Source organism: Polyodon spathula, chromosome 17, assembly GCF_017654505.1.
Source record: "Polyodon spathula isolate WHYD16114869_AA chromosome 17, ASM1765450v1, whole genome shotgun sequence".
NCBI classification, from domain to species: domain Eukaryota; kingdom Metazoa; phylum Chordata; class Actinopteri; order Acipenseriformes; family Polyodontidae; genus Polyodon; species Polyodon spathula.
The window spans coordinates 26,043,766-26,065,007 of NC_054550.1; the positions used below are offsets into that span (position 1 = coordinate 26,043,766).

General features: G+C 37.2%; 2 protein-coding genes across 2 annotated transcripts; one reads left to right on the forward strand and one right to left on the reverse strand.

Annotated features, from left to right (window-relative positions):
* Positions 1-256: 256 nt before the first annotated feature.
* Positions 257-6,611, reverse strand: ahsa1b (AHA1, activator of heat shock protein ATPase homolog 1b). Its single transcript, XM_041275817.1, has 9 exons — positions 6,276-6,611; positions 4,232-4,422; positions 3,968-4,050; positions 3,412-3,529; positions 2,987-3,075; positions 2,405-2,530; positions 944-1,045; positions 745-796; positions 257-635 (listed from the first exon to the last, which is right to left on the reverse strand). The coding sequence occupies exons 1-9, from the start codon at positions 6,353-6,355 to the stop codon at positions 463-465; spliced, it is 1,014 nt and encodes a 337-aa protein (XP_041131751.1). The 5' UTR covers positions 6,356-6,611; the 3' UTR covers positions 257-462.
* Positions 6,612-7,445: 834 nt separating this feature from the next.
* LOC121329864 (spermatogenesis-defective protein 39 homolog) lies at positions 7,446-21,168 on the forward strand. The gene is made up of 20 exons (XM_041275819.1): positions 7,446-7,518; positions 8,293-8,385; positions 9,043-9,145; positions 9,262-9,411; positions 10,695-10,733; positions 11,171-11,235; positions 11,356-11,412; positions 12,063-12,155; positions 12,632-12,665; positions 13,572-13,674; positions 14,278-14,305; positions 14,789-14,862; positions 15,509-15,584; positions 16,053-16,187; positions 16,666-16,707; positions 17,270-17,359; positions 17,516-17,602; positions 18,994-19,083; positions 20,558-20,662; positions 21,032-21,168. The coding sequence occupies exons 2-20, from the start codon at positions 8,293-8,295 to the stop codon at positions 21,050-21,052; spliced, it is 1,485 nt and encodes a 494-aa protein (XP_041131753.1). The 5' UTR covers positions 7,446-7,518; the 3' UTR covers positions 21,053-21,168.
* The last annotated feature ends 74 nt before the right edge of the window (positions 21,169-21,242 follow it).

Here is a 21,242-nt window from a genome sequence, read left to right on the forward strand (position 1 = left end):
TTTTTTTTTTTTTTCCCCAATTCAATCTTTATTCTCTGATAAGCTTAAAAAAAAAAAAAAAAAAAAAGGATGTACATTTATTTTTAAAATCGGCCCCAGTTTAGCTTGACTAGACCGATTCTTTAAAATGACACACACCAGCTAAGTAAAAATCACATTTATGTACTTTGACATCTTAAATGTGAACATGTGACAAACTACAGTACAGAGAGCAAGTAGAGTTGTTTGTTTTAAATAACAGGTATGATGCAAGCGGTTCTGGTTTTCACACTTTCTGTATTTTATATTTCTTTGTATCCACAAGCTGTTTTAGAATCCTTTCCAAAAGGCACAGTGCACTCACAGTGGCCTCAGTTCCCCACTAATGACTGTACTAAATGAATGTACAAACATAGAAATGGACAGAAGACTGAAGCTTGTACATAAAATCAACATTAAACCCTGTTATACAATGCAATGTCCTCAGTATAGCCGTGCCCCATAACCAAAAGTCTGTTTAATGCCCTCAAAGTAGTAGCGTTTCCAGCCGTCTTTTGTTCTGTCTTCTTCGTTCACTGGAACTCCTTTACAGTCTACTTTCAGCTCAGTCTCTCCACTTTGGTCAACAAAATGGATTGTTATATTTGCATAATGTTCTGAAAAGTAAGGAAACACCAGTTAATATGTACAGTAATGTACGTATTCAAAATAAAGTCAACTTTTTTTAAATCAACAACACAGGACATGAGAAAAATCGGTACTTACCAGTAGGCCAAGTCTTAAACCTCCATTTCATAGCAATCTTCTGTTCTGGAACCTGAAAAAAATAACAATTACTTTAGCCAAGACAAACTTGTTTACATTTTCTGTGTTCATGCACTGCCGTGAACTAATGTAATCTTTCATATTCAAAAAGAAACTAAAAAAAAAAAGAATAAAAAAACTAAACAAAATCAGCATTCACCAGTTCTAAGAATTCACCAGTGACGTTCCCCTCCAGCAGCTTGAATTTGCCTCCTTTTTCCGCATCCACAACCGCAGCAGAGTGCGTGAAACCCTGTACCAGCTGGGGGAGGGGGTTACAAAAGAGAAATGATTGAGATGTTTCTTTCTAATTTTATAACAAAACTTGTTTTGTCTTGAACAGTTATCTTGATTCTTGTAGTGAGCCAAAAATAGCTATGGTTTCCTGGAATACATTAACCCTTTGCAGTCCTATGTCGGACCAGGACTGACATTACAATTTTTCCTTTCCAGTCGGATGTCGGACCCTGTCTGACAATCAAAGACATAAAGCACAAGTCTCTAGTCGTTTTTTCTCCAGACAAAGCTGAGAAAACCTTTCAATGACTAAGGAACCGAATTAAGCCGAAAAAAGGGCGTATCTGATAGCTCCATGCATCACATAGGTACCATGGACATAAACAAAGGAGATAGCTGCTTCTGCATCCAGCGCTCAAAGAAAATAATGGACAACTGCAGAGCTTTTTGAGTTGTTACACTAATAAAATAATGAGTTGGATCTCATTATTGAGGAGGTTGGTGATGAAACGAGTGATCAGGAGAGCATTTATCACTATGCACGTCTATAAAGAGGTATGGGAAAATAAACAGCGTGTGTGAAAATAAACTGGACCCAACGAGCCTGACAAGCGCTGAATAAATGGACTGCAAAGGGTTAAACTAATGCTCGATGTGTCCCTGTGCCAAGCTGGTTCATTTACATCCAGCACTAGAAACAGAGGATGGTTATAAAAAAAACAAACACCATGGTATATTTTAAGCTGGCAAGTGTACCTCAAAGGCTGCTACCCACCAGATGCGATTCTGCAAGAGGAACTGCGCACTGCTGCGTCAAAATGAATCAAATCTATACTTTTGATAAGTATCTTTTACACCACAGGAGACGCAGGAGCAACGTGAATTAATCAGGATTGAATCCTATTTTTTGCGATTTGACACGCACCAACCAGGGCATTGAGCAATCTGAGAACAGCTTCAATGCATGTGGTCCAGCAGGGTGAAGCAGTATCCAAAATGACAGAGGATGCAATACTTTTTGTCAAATAGCAATTCTGAACAGTTGTATAGACCTATGCTGTATAGGCAGTTTTCAAACCTGATGTATTGCCTGTGTTGCTTCTGGTGTGTATGGTCACGTCGCTGCAAAAGTGCCTTGTCGCCAATTTAAAAATCGCATCGCATTTGGTGTGTGGAGACCTTTAACTATATTAAGTTCAAGGCTGTTATAGAGCCAGACTGCAGCAATTGAGTCATGCCAAGCTTTCAATTCTCAAACAATTGCTGAAGCAAGTGGCCTTATACAATCACAGTGGAATTCCAACCACTCCCCTCACTGAACATGCACATTATCTCCAAATAGATCCAAAATAATATTAAATTGAAATGCGTATGAAGCGCTTACCTCCTGCGTCACAAAGACTCTATAGATCTCCTCAGGGGGGGCTGGGAAATGGTCCTTTAAAATGAACCTGCAGGTGGGAATCTTCACTCCAGCGCTGGTCTTGGAAGCTGCATTACCTGAAGCAGGCTGTCCAAACAGAAATTAAGTGAGAAAGTCAGTGAACTAGCACCGACAAACACATACTTGACAGACTTGTACTATCAATTATTTTAAACACAATTTCCGATTCATAAAATTTTGCTTGATTAAAAAAAAAAAAATTCTCAAGTGAAAAAAGTAGTAGTGAAAAACTTAATTCATTTTCAGTTTATAAAACGATTGGATTAGGTTGGTAAAAGGAATCAAGCATAGGCTTGTTAAAAAAAAAAAAAATGAAATGGTAGATAACTTTTTCCAGGGCCCTCCTCAATTACAGTACGAGGTGTTCTGCCTGTTTGTTTAAAATCACCTTTACAGGTGAACCAAGTACACCGAAAATCACCCAAAATGCCCACCACCATTAACATTAGAGTTTGTGTCAAGTAAAACAGTTAAATGTACACATTCTTTGCGAATGAAACGCACACTCAATTCAGTGGTTACCTGATATTTATCCACTTTAGGTGCGGCCTGTGCTCCTGCATCTTTGCTCAGGTCATTAATTGTAGGCAAGATCATACCTTGAGTGAACTCTGGAATTGAAAATGAATAAAACAGGTCATTTTTCTACATTACAACACAGAAACATGATTGGAAAAGCCGACTGACAGATGCAAACATATTTTGTTTTAAAATATGAAAAATGCTTCCATGGGATTATTGTTAGATAGCTTTTTTTGAAATTGGAATGAAAAATACATTTTACAAATTGACTTAACAGAAAAGCAAAAAAAAATGAAAGCAAAAAACAACCAAAACCTATTGCTGTGGGCCAAAAAAAAAATGCTTCAACGAAACGAAATCTTTGCGAATGTTATCTTGCTATTGTGCTCGTATTGAGTCTGCAGTAGGGCCTGCTGCTGACACACCTGTTCTTAGCGCATCCATGTACATTCCCAGTGTTTCTCTAATTTTTTTTGCACCTTCTTTCTTCATCAGTGCTGTGAGATCTGTTTCAGGTTCGTCTTTGCCAAGAGACACAGCTATCTTTATTTAAGGAAAAGAAAAAAAGCGAGACAATCAAAACAGAAAACCAGCATCATCCCTATGAGGGACTCTTAAATCAGACTTAAAACTAAATTGTTATTTTGCTGTTATCAGGTTTCTTAAGTTAGGTAGATACTGGGAGGTACTCCTGCACAGTAGACCTACAGAAATTCTCACACCAACTGCTGTAGGTGATCCATGCTTTTTATTGTAATAAATATGAGTGTGTATAATGAGAATATTTATAGCAAGCTAACTATTATTGGTGGCACTAGTTTGGACCAGACTGAACAAGAAGTAAATTAAAAAGAACTAAACTTACACCATTTAATGATTGCAGATCAAACAGTGAACATTTTTTAAAAGACATATTACTGAATAACCAATAGGAGTGTATTTATCTCTAGGGGCTCAATTAACCATTTTATAAACACTTACATCCAAGTCATCCATGTCATTTTCATCTGACAAGTTGGAAATCTCCACAGTCCCTTTGTATTTTACTCCAGACTTTGCTGTACCTGTTAAAGTAAGAATATGTTTATTTGAAGACTAGCTTATGCTTAGTTTATATGACACACTTTCCATCTCTGCTTGTTTTAATCAGATTGTTTTTATTTTTTGTTGTACAGCTGATCAAGTTGCTTTGGAAATAGATCAAGCCCTTTCAAAAACATCAATGTTTCTGTCAGATAGACTTACCAGTCCATGTCATTTTAAGGTTCCACTCATAAAAGAAAATTAGTTTTCCTTTCCGGTTGTTGATAGAGGCCTCTCCCTCCACCTTGCTGACTTCTGTCACCTCGCAGCTCCCATCTTCATTCTCCACCCGCACTGCCAGCAACAGCTCCTTCAGCTTGTCCGACGACCAGTTTGTTGCATCTCTCTCTGTCCTGCACACGAAATGGGATTAAAAGAAAGTAAATTCCATTTGAAGCGAACAGCAACACCAGTCCTGGAGGACAATGTTATTGATGTTTGAAAATTGACAGACTCTCCCAGTGAAATACATTGGATATTTGACTCTCCTGATTTTCTTGTAATTTGCAACCCCCCCATAGCACAAAACTAAGCATAGTGACCCACCCCCCCATTTTTGTTGCTATTTCATGGTCAAACCCACAGGGTCTTTCTCTGAAAATTGTAAAACAATTCTTAACATTTGAACCATAGCTGAGTGGCTGCCTTTAAAAGAACAGCACAATCCTGCAGTGCCCATCTCTGCTACTGTAGCTTGACCTTGGTTTAAAATACAAGCAGAAGATTAACGGCCTTTTCCCTTTTATCATTTGTTTTGTTAATACTAAATAGCCATGCCAGAAAAACATACTGCTGTGGAATTTCTCCTCAAATAACCCTGTTACTGTAACATGGGATGGTTGACAGAAACTACACCAAGAACACTTCTGCTGCCACCTTCGTCTTGCTTTTATACAGTAAGTGAACACCTTCAAGCTTGTCTGAATTATTTAAACATACAGTATGCTAATGTTCCTGTGATGTTATTTTATTATTACTTACTTTAAAACATAGATAATAATAATTTAAAAAAATGCACTGGCATACTGTAGATCTGTTCCATTTATGGAACCAAAATAAAATGCATCTGCCTCCAGAGTTCTCTCCAGGAATTCTGCATAGCTGGGTGGCAGAGCATGATAGCCGTGAGCACTTTTAAAGGGAGTTGGTTACTTGTCAGTAACTAATCTTTAAATTTGGCCAATTGTTTCATGCCAGTAAATTTCATTTTAGTTTTAATCTAACTTCATAGGTCAGGAAACATACATTATACCTAAATGCTGCAACCGAAGACATGAATATTTTCTCTTGATAATTTGTTGATGAATTAGTTAATGCCAATTTAGTATTTGAGATTAAATGCAGTCAACTAATGGACATCAGACCTCAAAAGGACATATACACAAAAAGAAACAACCGATGCATTTATAAGGCATTTCAAATAAAGATTACCTGCTTCAATTATAACTCAGTTGGTTGTATAAAGTTTTTCCAGATATACCGCAGTGTGCTTGTAACCAAGTGTATTTAAAAAAAGAACAGTTGACAACCAAATTTGTTATTTAATCTCAGTCCTTTTGATTAATTTAGTCTGGCTGCCACTGTACAAGCTATTCAAATTCTTAGTTATACAATATGTTTACTGTGTTTTCAAATGTGTCCTGTTTTCAAAAACACGAGTGCCTGAACATGAATCAATTACTTCACAAACAAACATTTTATTTTCATCTCTGAAATCGCTAATGCAGGACAAATCCAACCATTGATAAATTGTGTTGAGATAAAACTAAAAGGTGCTGGCTACTCATTGTCCCCAACTAACACGAATCTGCCTCAATTTACTGATATTGTTTACAGTGTGTTACGGGGATAACACAGCTCCGCAGTGGTTATTATTATTCTGTGTTATGTTAGAGAATTATTCTTCATCTAAAATAAAAAAAAATACACTTAATTGAGTTGGTATATAACGCAGTCTATATAATTCCTAGTTATCCCCCCCCCCCCCCCCCCCCCCCCCCATGCCTGGGAGAACAGGGAGCTATTTTTATAAACGTTTTCATCTCCCCCACTCAAGCCACGTTCTTCTCACTAACACTACCTCAGTCAAGCCATGTGTATAACAACGCCATGTTCGAGCTATATATTATGGTAAAAAAATAAAAATACCGCCATACATACTACCGTATATAATATTATAAATATGTGGTTTGCTGTATTGTCTTACCAGTGCCAGTTATTGACGTTGGTTGCATCGGCTCTCTCCTCCACGATCCAGCGAGGGTCTCCTTTTCCCCACTTGGCCATGACAGAAAAAGGGCCTCTATCACAACGGAAAGCCAACAAAAGAACAATCTAAACGAACAAATAAATAATATAAAGCTCTACGAGGATGTCTGACTTATGTCTCTTTTTGCTCTTGCTTCAAGTATACTAATTATGTGCACTGTCTCTTACTACCCTTTTCCAGAACGCTGGTTTTTTTGCTTCTGAATTTCTCGCCGACTCGCCGTAGAAATGACTGGAAACAGACCGGCATTGAGAGTCACAGGCATTCTGCTCCCCCATCCACTTCCGCAAACCACCCCACCATCAGTTCTGTTCTTTCTAGCCTATTCTGGAACCTTCCTGTAATGGAGTAAGAGATATTGTGAAACTGACCCCATCCCGAGTCAGTCAGAAATGTGTATACACGTTTGAGAAACCAGAGCCAACATGGGGGAAAACAGGGATATAGTTTCTTTATTACAGAAACCTTGAATTCATCGAGGAACAGAAATGGCGTTCCTGATGCAGTAGTGTAATTAGTACTTTAGTGTATTGCAGTGAATGGCAGTCGTAGTAGCCGTTTGAAACACCGCAGCTTTTTTGTGGAAGAACTGATTACAAAATAATTAAAACAAAAAGGTACTCATAGGTGATATTTAAAAAAAAAAAAAAAAAAAAAAAATGTTTTTCCACACAATAAACAGCATCAGACATAATTCCTTGCAAAGTCATCAACGCTTTAACGTTATTATTATTATTATTATTATTATTATTATTATTATTATTATTATTATTATTATATAGTTGTTGCTGTTGTAGGTGCCTTTTTTCGTTCTATATCGTCATGCCGTGTTATGTTTTTTATTCAGATGTGGGTGCTTATACCTAAATATGTAACTATAAATTAAAACAACACAGTCAATAAAACTATGTATTTCCATATCCTTGACTGTCAAAGCTCTAATCAGAGAGTTGGGGTGGAACTTTGATATTTGACAGCTGCGATCAAAAATACAAGGCCGACGTAAAAGGAAGTTGTGCTCACAGAGACTAGTGGGAGTTGTAGTTTTATATTGATTTCCCAAAATGATTTATTCAATGACATTCTATTGAAAAAGAACTACAACTCCCATAGTAGATCTATGATAATCTGATGTTGTGTTTGTCACGCAGGTTAAGCATCGGGCGTTATGTAAAGTAAGGTACAGTATTTGTATGTTTTGTTTATAAAAGTATAAATGTGTTATACTGAAAATGTTTTAACCAAGTAACGGTGCCATGTATGTTTTTTTTTAATTTTTTATATATAAATGCCACTTCGGTTTGCACATATAGGGGATCTATATTGTTTCTCGTCTATATTGGTGTATGTAGCTACACACAAAGGTGTACCGTCCAAATCAGGAACATCTATTTTTAAATTGAAGCTGCCGAAAACAAAACTTACACGGCAGGCGTTTTTTCTTGTGTTTTCCACTGTATTTAGCGTACTATTTCATGTGTTTTGCTACTATCATGTATTATGTACTGCCCACTGCACTTTAATATGTTATGCATTTTTTACTGTATCATGTATTATGCATTTATCTGTATTAAGTATTATGGATTTTCTTGTATTTACTGCATCTGGTAAAGCACTTTCTGATGGTGTTCCACTATAAAAGGCGCTATGTAAAATAGATTGATTGATTGATTGTGTCGATGTACCGCGAATCCTAGTTGAAGTAAGAACAGTACCAGAATACCGGAATACCTGTTAATAAATAAAATAATAGTAAACACATCGCAAACCATGATACCGATAAGAACAGTCAAGTCAGTAAAAGCATTAAAAAGCGTGTCCAAATGTATTATGTAATATTAATTGGTGACAACGAATATACAGGGACTATTGATTTAGTTAAGGAAACTAAAATAATCTTAAAACAGCGCGTCAAATCTCAATTACCAACATTATTCTCTTCTTAAACTTTCAGATGCTCAGAAATAAACCTGACGAAGATGACTACTGGAACAATTCAAAGTTTAAGGCCTTCACGTTTGAGGATGAGGATGATGAATTCTCCCAGGTACTCTAATGTTATGTAAGCAATAAACTAAGGTGTGTGAATCTCTCTGCCATGCACTTTTATTAAGATTCAAAACTCCTGTTAGTCAGCAATACAATTTCCCATTCACAGCGCAACCTGCCACTGGCATTGCATATGTAGTTTTGGCTGTTGTTGGATAACCTGGAGAAACTTGGTGTCATTGCATTAACATCCATGGTCACAAATAGGTCATATGTGGACACTGTAAACTGGAAGAGCTGTTCTGTGTGTATAGCGAGTTTGAACAAGATGTCTTGAATACTTTAAAAGATCTGACCTCTCAAACATGGCCCCATTTCAGGACTTGTTTTCATCCATCATTGGCACCTCTGCCTCTTCTGCCTGTATAAGCCCATAACTTTAAAAACAAGATAATATTTCGATATTCTTCCTAAAATACTTCCATATACTTCCATATGTGTTATCATCTGAGACGGCATCCAAAAAGTTAGTTTTAAACCACACTATATATATATATATATATATATTATATATATATATATATATATATATATAGATATATATATATATTTTAACTTTTGATATTAATATTTCTTTACGTGCACGGGACTGCCCTGAGGTTTCCCTCAGTATCAAATATGAGAATGAACTCATAGCTTTTACTTGTGTGTTCAGCTGAAGGAGACGAAGAGGGCTGTGAACAGCATCTTGGTTGTAGATGATGATGAAGAAGATGATCTCGGTCAGGAGAAGTTCGACAGCTGGAGTGGGAGAGCCAGTAGGACCCTGCAAATACATTATAATACACAAATACACATTATATAAAGTGTGTTCTTTTTCTTTTTTTTTTGAGACCCTGTTTATAGTGTGCTTTATCCTGTTGTTTATTCACAGGCATCTCCTGGTCCATCAAAGAGACTGCTTCCAGTAACAGGACAACAGGAGAAGGGCGAGATTATGGATTCCCAAAGATCGAGACCACAGCCCAGATTCCCTCCTTGCCCAAACAAGGATCCAGTTATTCCTTAAGCAGCTTATTTAAAGGTTTTGCCTTCTGTATATCTTACGATGGCCATGCAAGTTCTTGGTTATAATAACTAGAGGTGCAATCAGAACATGTTATCTGGAAGGTTATCCCTGATTGGGGTCCCTGAGTGGCTGTCCTGGTAAAAGCACGGCAGTGTGGAGTGCTGGGTTGTCGTACAGTCAAGAGAGCGCAGGTTTGCGTCCTGGCTGTGCAAAGGCACCGGTCTTCGCTGGGGATTCAGGAGGTAGTGTCGCATTGGCTCTGGCGCTCCCATGGGTTAAATCTAGCAAAACTGTACAGCAGACTCTACCGGCCAGGTGCCTGGTAATCTCAAGTGGACGCCTGCAGGGCTGGCTTTTGTCCTCCAGAGATTGCTGACACCCGGTCTTGTTCCTGGGTATGAAAGATGAAATTGGCTTGTTCATGGGATTGGAGGACGCCCACTGAACCTTCTAAATTGGGGAGAAAATCAGGGGTAAAATAATTGGGCACCAGACAGCAACAGTTTCATATAATTAAAAACACCACTCTAAAAACAATGTCGTACATTCAGTCTGGGATTAGAAACATTTACATATTGATAGTTCTTGGGACCTACTCATTAAAATGCATATAATCTTAGTCATTATTCTACATTATGCTGATGCATTTGAGTTATTTATCTGATGCACTGTCATACCCAAATACTGTGGTCCAATTTCAAGCCATAGGGGCTCTACAACTAAATGCCGATCAGTCAACACAGGACCTTCTCCAAGGCACTTGATAAGTACGTGTAAGACTAGCTTGTAAACTGTACTTAGGTATATTTACCGGTAACATTGAGCCTAGGTAACCTAGCAACAGACCTGTTGTAGTTTTACACACAAAAAGTACCCAGAGCAGTTACCTTCTACAATTCAGTGACGTCCAATTTAAAGAAGCCAGTAACTGGCAGTGATGGTTTTGAGGGTAGCATTTTAATACAAATCTTGCTGCTTTGTTCATATCACCATAATCAAGCAAGGGTAAAATACGGCTCTTAATTAATATGATTTTTTCTTTGTAGCCTAAACCTTTTTGAGCTGGATAACACAAAAACAATGCCCGTCTTAATATGAATTTTGCATTCAGGATCTTTCAGATTTTTGACATACCAATTGAAATGCTTCCAATCTGGTTCCCCCGTAATCATTGTATACTGTAATCAGTATATTGAGGACATATGAATAAAAGCAGTGCAATTGGTGTTACTGTGAAGCCTACTTTTAAATAATAAGAATTTAAATTATGCTAATCAGAGGCTCATTTTTGTTTTTAGGACGGAGCAAACTTGGGAATTTCCAGGTACTTTCGGACTGTAAGTAGCACTGAACCCTATCCTTATGAAAAAGACCTCCGTATGGAAAGGTGATGCTACCATATCTATACTGACTCTAGGACGTTCTTCATAGTAAAGGTGAATTTCTGACATCAGGTATTAGCAGGGTATCCATGGGTTACCGTCCTGGAGGTGTATGTACATTTTTTAAAAGGATATTAAGGTATTGTACAAAACTATGCCAACTCTAAAAACGACTTAAATTTAAACTGCATAACCCATTTGCAAGTATGGAGTGAAAGCAGATTTGCAAACCCACTATGTTTGTATTTTTTCTGAATTTACTAGTTGTTTACAATATTAATAAACAGTAACTCTCCCATAATGTTCATTAAGTGTTCTTTATTGCTTTATTCCTGGTCAGTGCAAAAAAAAAAAAAAAAAAAAACACCTTCCATCTTTCTTCCATTTTAAAGCTACCAACGACCCCTCTGTTAGAAGTTTTGCCCCAGAGCTGCGAAAACCAAAGTCTGAATACAAGGTAAGGATGTTAATATTTTCACGTAAGGTGCATATGTCATTCATAGCATCTTTATTTTATTTTACAGTTTGAGCATGTTGTGGTTTTATCTCTGTTGACAACTGCGCTGTGTTTTTTTAGGACTACATTAGTGACTGGAGTCCAGAAGATACAGTCAAAAGGATGCAAAAGGGCAAGGTAAGAACTCTCAATCATGTTACTCAACATGCCTAAATCGGAGAATGCGTCTAGACAATAGCCATCATTATGTCTTTGCCAACGCACATCCTCAATAAAAAGGCTTTGGGATGGGCTGTGCGGCAGACATCAAGGCACTCCAACAGCAGGCAATGCAAGTTGTTTTCTGTTTAAATCAGTGTTTCTTAAAATGGGTTTCCACCGTCACATGGTGTTTTTGTGCAGCCACAGTAGACCGCTCTGTTAATCAACCTTTCAATGTTGTTTGAAATTGCAATAGAAACTTCTATGCAACTTTCATTGTGTTTCACTAATTTCCCTTCTTTTGTTAGGGTTTGGCAACTTATAAAATTTTTGTTTGTTTGGCCAATATAATAAAGAGTGTGGCCACCAGTACATGTGGGATTAAATTATGAAAATAGGACCCTTCTCGTTTTATATACTTTAAAAAGACTGTTCTGTGCTGTTCGAGGTGACTGTTTACATAACCTTGGAAGACAAAGACAAATAATTATTGAAACAGTAGCAGTTTTTATGTCTGCAGCTGTTGAGTTAAATTGAATAGCTGCCTAAATAATTAGACTTCTGCTCCAACCTCCCTCCGACCTTTGGTCGTGTATCTCATCCCTGTGTTCAATGTTCTGCTGCAGCCATACTCTCTTGAGAGTTTCCGCTCCCTGAAGGATAAGCTGCTGCTCCTGGATGAAGCCGTCCAAATACACGATGGCAACGTCATCACAGCTGTGAGTGTCCCTGCCTTAATATCCCTCCTTCTGTGATGTCACTGCTATGGGAGGCTGTGTATTAAGCATTCCACAGTTAAAGTATAGTGCTTATACTGTTTCAGTGGTTCAGTTTTTACTTTGAGATAAAAGGGATTATAACAGCGCCAACAATCTTGGTCCGACTGTATATAATGTTTCACTGCTGAAGCCGTGTCATGACGCTTTACATAGAGAATTTTGAAGAGCCATTAAAAAAAATTCAAAAATGTAAAGAAAACAAAACAAACAAACAAACAAACAAAAAAAAAACATTGACTCTTAAATCCATTGAATCAGAATGCCCCCTTTAGCTTTAGTTAAAACTTTCTGAATATGATCTATTGACAGGTATGGATTTCACACCTCAAAGTAACATTTTATACCAGAACGAATCTGTGATTATGATTGGCCACTTCATCCAAGTAACACCGTGATCCCTCCTGTCTGTTTTGCAGGTTTTGATTTTTTTAAAGCGATCGTTAAGTAAAGGTAAGCATGCTGTAGTCTTTAAATTATCCTGGATAATAAATTAAGCAATTGCTGTCTCCTATTTTGTCTTTTTGATTATTGGATGTTCTCCCATGATTTTAAAAACCATGAAATCTTACAAGCATACTTTGGAACAAGCTGAAAAGTTCCTTGTATGAAGCTTTTGATTTTGATTTTCCTGTTGCTATAAAATAACTTTTCAACTGTGTCGTCCTTAAACCAAGTATAGGGTATAATGGTATTTTCAGTGGAGGATTTTCCTCCATATACTTTCTTTTAGTCATGAAAATTATATAGTTTTTTTAAATTGTATTAACATTTTATAAAGCATTCCTTTTTTTTTAATAAATGTAGTCGTCGGCAATGGATTTTTTACACCATTTTTTCCCAATTTGGAATTGCCAATTGTATGTATTGATCTCGGTCCACCACTGCAACCCCTGTGCTGACTTTAAGAAATGGCGGCAGACACACGGGTCCTCCGAAAACATGCCCTGCCAAGCCGTCTTTTTTCGTGCTGCAGGTCCACAGCTAAACTATTCAGACCTATAATGCTGGAGGACAGCACATATCTGAATGGCTCCACAGCAGACCCGCAGGCACCCTGTCGGCCACAGGAGTTGCTGGTGTGCGGTGAACCGAGGATTACCCTGCTGATCTGAACCCTCCCTACCCGGGCATTGCGCCGCCCCGTCACAATCAACAAATGACATAGCCTGGATGCGAACCAGTGATCTCCAGGCTATAGAGTGCATTCTGCACTCCATGCAGAGCGACTTCCCCTTTATAAAGCATTCCTGAAGACGATCTACAAACTTAATTGGACATGAAATGAGTTTTAGAAACACCTTATTGCTTCTTGTTGTGTTTTTTGTGATCTGTTTTTCTTACATATTTTTTTTTCAGAAATCCTGTTTCGGGAGTTGGTGTCAAGACAAATCGCACTGCAGCATTTTATCCACTTTCTGAAGGAAGCAGGAGAACAAAAGCTACTTCTGGAACTGCTTAAGTAAGCTAGATAACGCTATTTTTACATATTGGAAGCTGCAAGCCTTTTGTCAGACAGAGACTTTTTTCTAACAACGCGTGGTATCTCAGCCTTTACACAGGTGTAACAACTAGTATCTCACCTTTACACAAGTGTAACGTTCGAGATAGAGGCAGGCCTCCACAAGAAATCAGATTGAAGTTCATTCTAAAACAGTCAAAAATGGATTAGGCTTGATGGGCTCCATTACTGCACTTGAGGCATGTGCAACTACTTGAAACTAAAGGTGTACAACCACCGCTTTCATTGACTTGGTGTAGTACCAGATACAATTTTTCAAGTGAAAGCAGTCCACAATTATTTTGTTAGCTAATAATGGATAGTTGCCTCACTGCTTTGATCGGCCAGTAAATCCAGAGAATGAAAGGGTTTGATTCCAGTTATCGTTCAGGGTTGTGATGTTGAATAGTTAGTAATACTTGACAGTCATGTACCCTAGTTCTAATAAATACAGAGTCGCCACATAACATGTTTCTGACTGTAAGACACAAAACCCTCAAATGGTTAGGGTCACTACTTAGTTTGAGGCACAGTATCTCACAAATGTATTCTGTTTGCATGCAGGACCCTAGGAAGGACGGAAGATATGGCTGTAAGTATACTTACAGTATTGTTGCAATATTATTCCTTTGCACAGAATTCTGTTTCTCTGAACTTTTATACTACATTGATCCAGTAGCCAACTTGAGGGCTAAAGTGCAGTTGCACAATCTGCAATAGAAAGCAGGTATCCTTATTTGCTGGTATTATATAGTGTTATTTCTGGATAATATGTCTCTGTGAGGAATGTCTCCTTATGAGCCAGGTAGATGGCTCGGGGCAGTAGGTACTCAGACTGCAAAACTACAAAATGACCACTAGAGGTCACCAATGCTTGGATTTGAAAACCACTTTGTGTTAGTGTCATCAGAAAATGTTAATAATTGCCAAGATTTAAGCAGTACCATTGAACTATAATGTTTCATAAAGGGAGTGATGGTGAATACTGATGTAATTCGATTTATTGTTGGTGATGCACCCCTGGAGAAGATAATATACAAAACATTTTTTTTTTCCCCTAATGCACTGTTTATAGCTGTTACAGTACAAGGAGCATTTGAATATCAAAGATGAAGTCCAAAGAAAAGACTTCCTGAAAGGCTGCATTAGGTGAGATTGTCATGAAACATTTTGTTTTGTGATGAGTAACACACCTATGACATAGTCAAAACAACTTATCAAAAACACAGAAAAAAATGTGATGATTCTCTTTAAATTAAAATGTATTCATATTTGTATTCTTATTAAATGTATCACAGTATCCACTGTATTTTGTTTTTAAATATGGTGGTGAATGCAGTACTTCTTGTTTGACATTGTCATAGTCCTTTTCACAGTGCGGTACATTGCTCTGGGCAAAAGAGCAGTGCATAACATTTGCTTCTCCCCAAACCAACTTCATTTAACATTTACAAATTGTGTGCAAGAGCAGTGAAATGTAATTCACCACCACTGGCTTCTGCTTAAAATAAGTGAAATAAATATTTCAGAGCCATTTGTAAAGGTGTTCAAGAGTTTTTTTTTGTTTTTGTTTTTTTTTAATGTTGTGTTATAATGTGCAGCTAAGTGCATCAATACATTGTTCTGTTGGTCTGCATATATTTATGTATTTATTTTTCATGGAACATTATATTGGCCAAAGCTTTCTCATTGTAGCTGCTTGTGAGACTGACAAGGTCGGCTTTGACTAAAACAAGTTGCTGTAAATAGTTGAATATTACTGTGTTGTTGTGTAAAGCCCTGGCTTTCTTGTTAGTCTCCCTTTTTCAGTGGATGATGCCAGTCACGTTCAGGATCACTACACGTTACTGGAGAGACAGATCATTGTAGAGGTAAGGAAGACCGTGACTTTGTTGGTCATCATATTGAGTTGGCTGATAAAGAGTGATCTGGGGATTAAATAGCAACAAGCCTTCTGCACCTTTAAGAGCTTATCACCAGGAATCACGATTTTCACAGAAAGCCCTTGTAGTGAATTTGATGGTGCTTTGATCTTCTGCTTCCAACACTCAGTGCATTGAACAGTATATGAGACACAGCGGAAGTTGTGGTAATGTGGAGCACATCATCTGGCCACTCTCTGACCGATTTTCAGTGCTCTCTCTGGCTCTGTGTTCAAGTACATTTTCTCAACCATTGCTGTGTAGTCCCCAACTTTATGCCACTTAAGTTTTTATGTAATGTGTTCATCCATAATTGTGAAACAATCAAAAGTAAAATACAACAACTACAAAAATGAAAGGGTTGCTTTGGACAAGAAAAAGCCTGAACTTTACTTGTATTTCGTATCGTTTGGACAGGTGAATGACAAACACTTGGAGAGAGCCGGACAGACGGAGATATTCAAGAAATACCCCAGAAAAGCTTCCATTTTAAACATGCCCATCATAACCACACTCTACTACTCCTGCTTTTACCATTACGGGGAATCTGAAGTAAGTAGATTAATTCTGCCTGTGCACTGCTAGTAGCAGCAGAATGCAATGACAGCCTACATATCCTATACATATAAAAGAATTATGTCAAATGATCCATTCAGCTTTAAACAGTGATGGGGCTCCTCTTGTAAAGGCACTGCCTAGTCTAGTACTTCTGTAATTTATATTAAATTTGATTTAGTTTAACAAAACTATTGCCATGCAACAGGAATGAGCAAAAGTAAAAAAACAAAGGATTTCATTTTTAAAACCTTTGTGTTCTTGTTGCGTGGGGTCTCTGACTGCTGTTTAGTGTTAGCTTGTGATTCCTAGCCACGTAACTTCATCACACTGTGGTATAATTATCCTTCTCAGAAATGGAAGTGCAGGGTACCACTGAGGGCTGCAGAAAGCTAACTAAGAGGCAGACAATATGGATTGAGAAATATAAAGAACGTTTTGTAACTGGTTTTTTTTTTTTTTTTTCACCTTCAAGGGAACGTACAGCAGCCCTGCAAACATAAAAAAAACTTTCAAGGTAAGTCTTGAACAGTAAAGCTTGTGGTTTCCTTTGTAATTTTTGCATGCTGCGCTAGATAAAAAAAAAATAAAAAAAAAATGTACTGGTCTGTTATACAACTAAATAAAAGAAAATGAAATACATTTGATTTATTGTTCTCTTTTATAGTTTGCTAAATATATTTCAGAGGGGAAAAAAAGTCACAGCCACCAATCTTTAAAAATCCTTCCTCTTGATTCCTGATGATATCTTAACAAAAAAAAAAAAAAAAAAAAAATCTATGTCTGAGCCCTGTCTTGGGAAATTGCAGGGGGTAAAACATGTCTATGTCTTGAGATTTGTGATATCAGTCTAATGTTTCTCCAGGATATCTGAGAAACACAATCTCTGTTCCCACTGCGTATTTCCAGTTAGGTGGAATGAAGTTTGAGAGAGCCTGGAGACTTGCCTAAACTAACAGTCTTGCTGTTAGTGGAGGAGCTGAACTTTCAGCCCAGAATCTCCTGGCTGGTAGTATTCTGTTGACAGCCTTCTCCCTTGTGAAAAGAAGAGTTCATTCAAACTTGGCTTGTTTTTCCAGATCTCAGACAAACAGTATTTATTGGCAGCACTGGGAGCCAGAGCTAAACTGAAAGCATGGAAAGATGTGGACACCCTGTTTACTACAAAGGTAACAGAAGAATATCAAATTCCTTCATTTTAAATGCAGTACTGACTCCAGATATCAGCTGTTCCTTAACTTTTTTAGTCTGTTTTAAGTAATTAAATAAATGCGTGTAGAATGAAATAACCAGTTTTAGACTGACCCTACTGTTTTTCATTGCAGAACTGGCTGGGTTACACAAAGAAAAAAACCCCAATAGGATTTCACAGAGTTGCTGACATTCTGCATAAAAACAGTGCACCAGTGCAGGTAGGCTGTTAACAACCTTTTTATTTCTGGTTTGTTAGTTAAGTTGTCTAATTTACTCAGTGGGCTTAAGAGAGTAGGGTAATGATCAGAAGTTACCCAGTTCAGAAATATATATATCTATATATATATATAAAAATGTAATACATCCATTGATTTAAAAAGATGACAGTGAGATGTGATGAGCCTGCCTCTTGGCAGTATTCAGGTAGTTGATGTAACAGATTATTTTACAGTGTTGTGTGAGTGTGCTTAATAAATCACATTGTTTACTGCCGAAGGAAGACAAGAGAACAAGATTATAAGTCTGTCTTAGTGTGTACATTTCTTTATTTATTTTAAAATAACTTACTTGCAAGAGCTGAAGCTGTTTTTTTTTTTTTTTTTCAGAAATGCTGATTTGTTTAAAAAAATTAAGATACAAATTTGTATTTATTAGCCACACTTAATGTGCTCACAGTTAACAAGATAAAGTCTTTCCTGTTGTGCATTCTCTAAACAGATCTAAAATGTGCTGTTTATAGAGGGAAACATGTCATAGCCACCATGATATATTTTTACAACACTAGGTCAGGAAAACTTCTCAGTTTGCTTCCCTTATTTTCTGGAAGGCTACACCGTTTCACTTCCTTCCTAGGCCATTCCACCTCGAGGTTGTGGCTAATGGCAGAAAGGAAGATGTGGTCTGAGGGCAATTTCACAAATGACAAAGGAAGTGCATTGCAACTTGAATGCAAGGCTTGCAAAATGAGATTCCTTTAGACAAGTTAAGTACCAGATATAGGCGAATTTGCAGGCTATTTGCCCCTTACATGGAAAATCAAGCCCATAAAGTAAAAAAAAAAGAAAAGGGGCCAGTGTTAATAAAATAACAATGATTCTTGTCTAGAGAATGATGTATTTAGGTAGCTGGTGAGAAACAAAGCACATAGTTTACAGTCCAATAGTGAAAACAACAGACTTGCCTAAGGTAACATCAGATTGACCAAATCAGGATCTGTGAAACCTGCCAGTGCTAAAACAAGCTAAGAAACAAAGTAGATCCTGGGTGTAAACTAGGCAACGGACCATTGAGTTCATAGTAGACTCATTGTCCTTGCATGTGGAGGGCATATTTTTCAAGGTGTTCCTTATTTATTTATTTTTAAGCGTTAATTTGTTTTTAAGTGCAGTGTACAAGGAGGTAAACATTCTGAATTTTTAGAATTTGGACTGTTTACTGTACCCATACCGAGTGTGAAATATTACATACTGTTCTTTAGACCCATGTATAGTGCTTCATTAATCTTAGTGTTCCTCAAACGCATGTAAGAAATATGTCAGTCTGTCGTTATGACAGTCACCCATACTGCCTTTCAGTTCCTACCTAAGTTTCACATGGCAACCTTTTGCAGGTGCTTCAGGAGTACGTGTGTTTAGTGGATGACACAGACCTGAAGTTAAATCTAGCATTGAAGTACAAGTGCCATGACGTTATCATTGATGTAAGTACAGATCTCTTTCCTGTGTTATATATATATATATATATAATTTAATACGGGACACCTGCCTGTGATTAAGCAGGAAGGTATAAAACCAGGTTACAAGTGTTTGATAGGCTGTCTGTGTGGAGGCCAAAGACTGTGTGGTCAAACATAAAGAGAAGGTACTGTGTGTACCTGTGTGTGTGTGTAAGGTACAAGTGGGTTTTGTTACCGGTAAATGGCTTAGCCGTCCGGTTGTATGAGTTTAGAAATTGCAAAGTTTAAGTGCATAAAAGTGCTAAACTTGCAGTACTGTTTCGGGGTGAGTGCTATTTCATGTTACCTGTGTGTGTGTGTGTGTGTGTGTGTGTGTGTGTGTGTGTGTGTGTGAGAGAGAGAGAGAGAGAGGGAGAGAGAGAGAGAGAGAGAGAGAGAGAGAGAGAGAGAGAGAGAGAGCCAGCCAGCCAGCCAGCCAGCCAGAACCTCTATCAGTGCCAATGTGAAAAGGACTTTAGAAAGACACTGTCATTGATGTGCCAATGAGTTTCACTTCCTTGTGGTGTCTGTGGTACCTGCTCCATTGCTGATGTCTGTTTTATGTATGTTTTACTCATATGTTCCTTTTGAGAACATCCTGCTGACTCTGATGAACTACTGATATAGTATATAATATATATATAATATATAGGATATATATATATATATATATATATATATATATATATATATATATAATATAATATCATTATCCATTTACAAAGTCTCTTGCAAGGCTAATTTAACCCTAAGTAAAGTTTCAGAGATAAATGCATTTGCCTTAACTTGGTATGGTTCTGAAATAACACAGTTCTCTTAACTGATGTATTATTCTTGTTCAGAATCACAAATGTTGCATTGCTTGCATCCAGGGGGGACAGAGTGTTGCAGGGGGACAGGTTAATGGTTACACATGGCCTACCAGCTGAACTTAGAAAAAAACCAAAAACAAACAAAAAAAACGTTTAAAAGATGTTTGAGAGCCTTTTTTGTGTCCACGGGTGAGTTTTAAAAAGTCGCCAGTATGTGACAACTGAAATAGAAAGTGATATACAAAGTGAATCGAACGCATTTTATTAGATCTGATATTTCGTAATCATGCCAAGTTTCTCAATACATTAATACAGTGTATGTAGGAGAAATCTGTTAAATGTTTCCAATCTAGTAATTCATAACTGAAATATTTATTTTATTCATGGTAGTATCATTGACAAAAAATAAATCTTTCGCTGGATGAAAAGCTTAGTAAATCTGTCCCTCTGTGTTTCAGGCAAGTTCTCAAACTCGCACGCATACAGATGTGCAATCACTCATACACATGTGCGCAGTACATATATAAAACCAGTAGCTTAATAATCAGGTTGCTCTGCTCTGGTTGTGAAGTTCCTGTGTAGCTGGTAGTTGAAGCACGTCTTGGGATCCTCGTATTTTTAAACCATGTTCCATTTCTTTGTCTCAGACATACAAAGACATGAAGGACCGTCATCAGTTGATGGTGTACAGGTGCAAAGTAGACAGGAGCTCCCCGGAAGAGAGAAAGATTGATGACATCCTTAGCAACACAGTAAGCTTTCATATTGTCATGTTAACATGTGATGACCTGCTGCCTCTTTTGGTACACAGAAGACTTTGTAATGTCATTCTAATCCATAATGTCATTGGGTTTATTTGTCTCAAGAAAAATCGCTTCAGGAAATAAAGGAATTTAACCTTCCTATACACAAATATTTCACACTCATTTTCTAAATATAAATTGTCGAGTTTTTTTTCTGTTTGGCGAGAGAACTAACAAAAAAAAGTTGAAGCTGCCAAGACAAAAACCTTTTCTAACATCTTGTTAAATACTACAGGGACAGCCCTAACTTCTGAAATGCTAAACGTTAATTATGAGTTATTATGGTAGGTCTATTTTATTTTCTATTTTATTTTTCAGCAAATCCGATGGAAAAACTGACACAGACTGCATTGGGAAGACTGGACTAAGTTGATTACAGGGACGCTCATACTTGCTAATGCCAATGAATATAATGTAAATTACATGATGATGAGATTTTATTATAAAGTTAATGTATTCACTTATTTTATTAATTAGCAGAAATAATAATAATAAAAAAATAAATAAAAGAAAAGCTTGGCAAAATGTA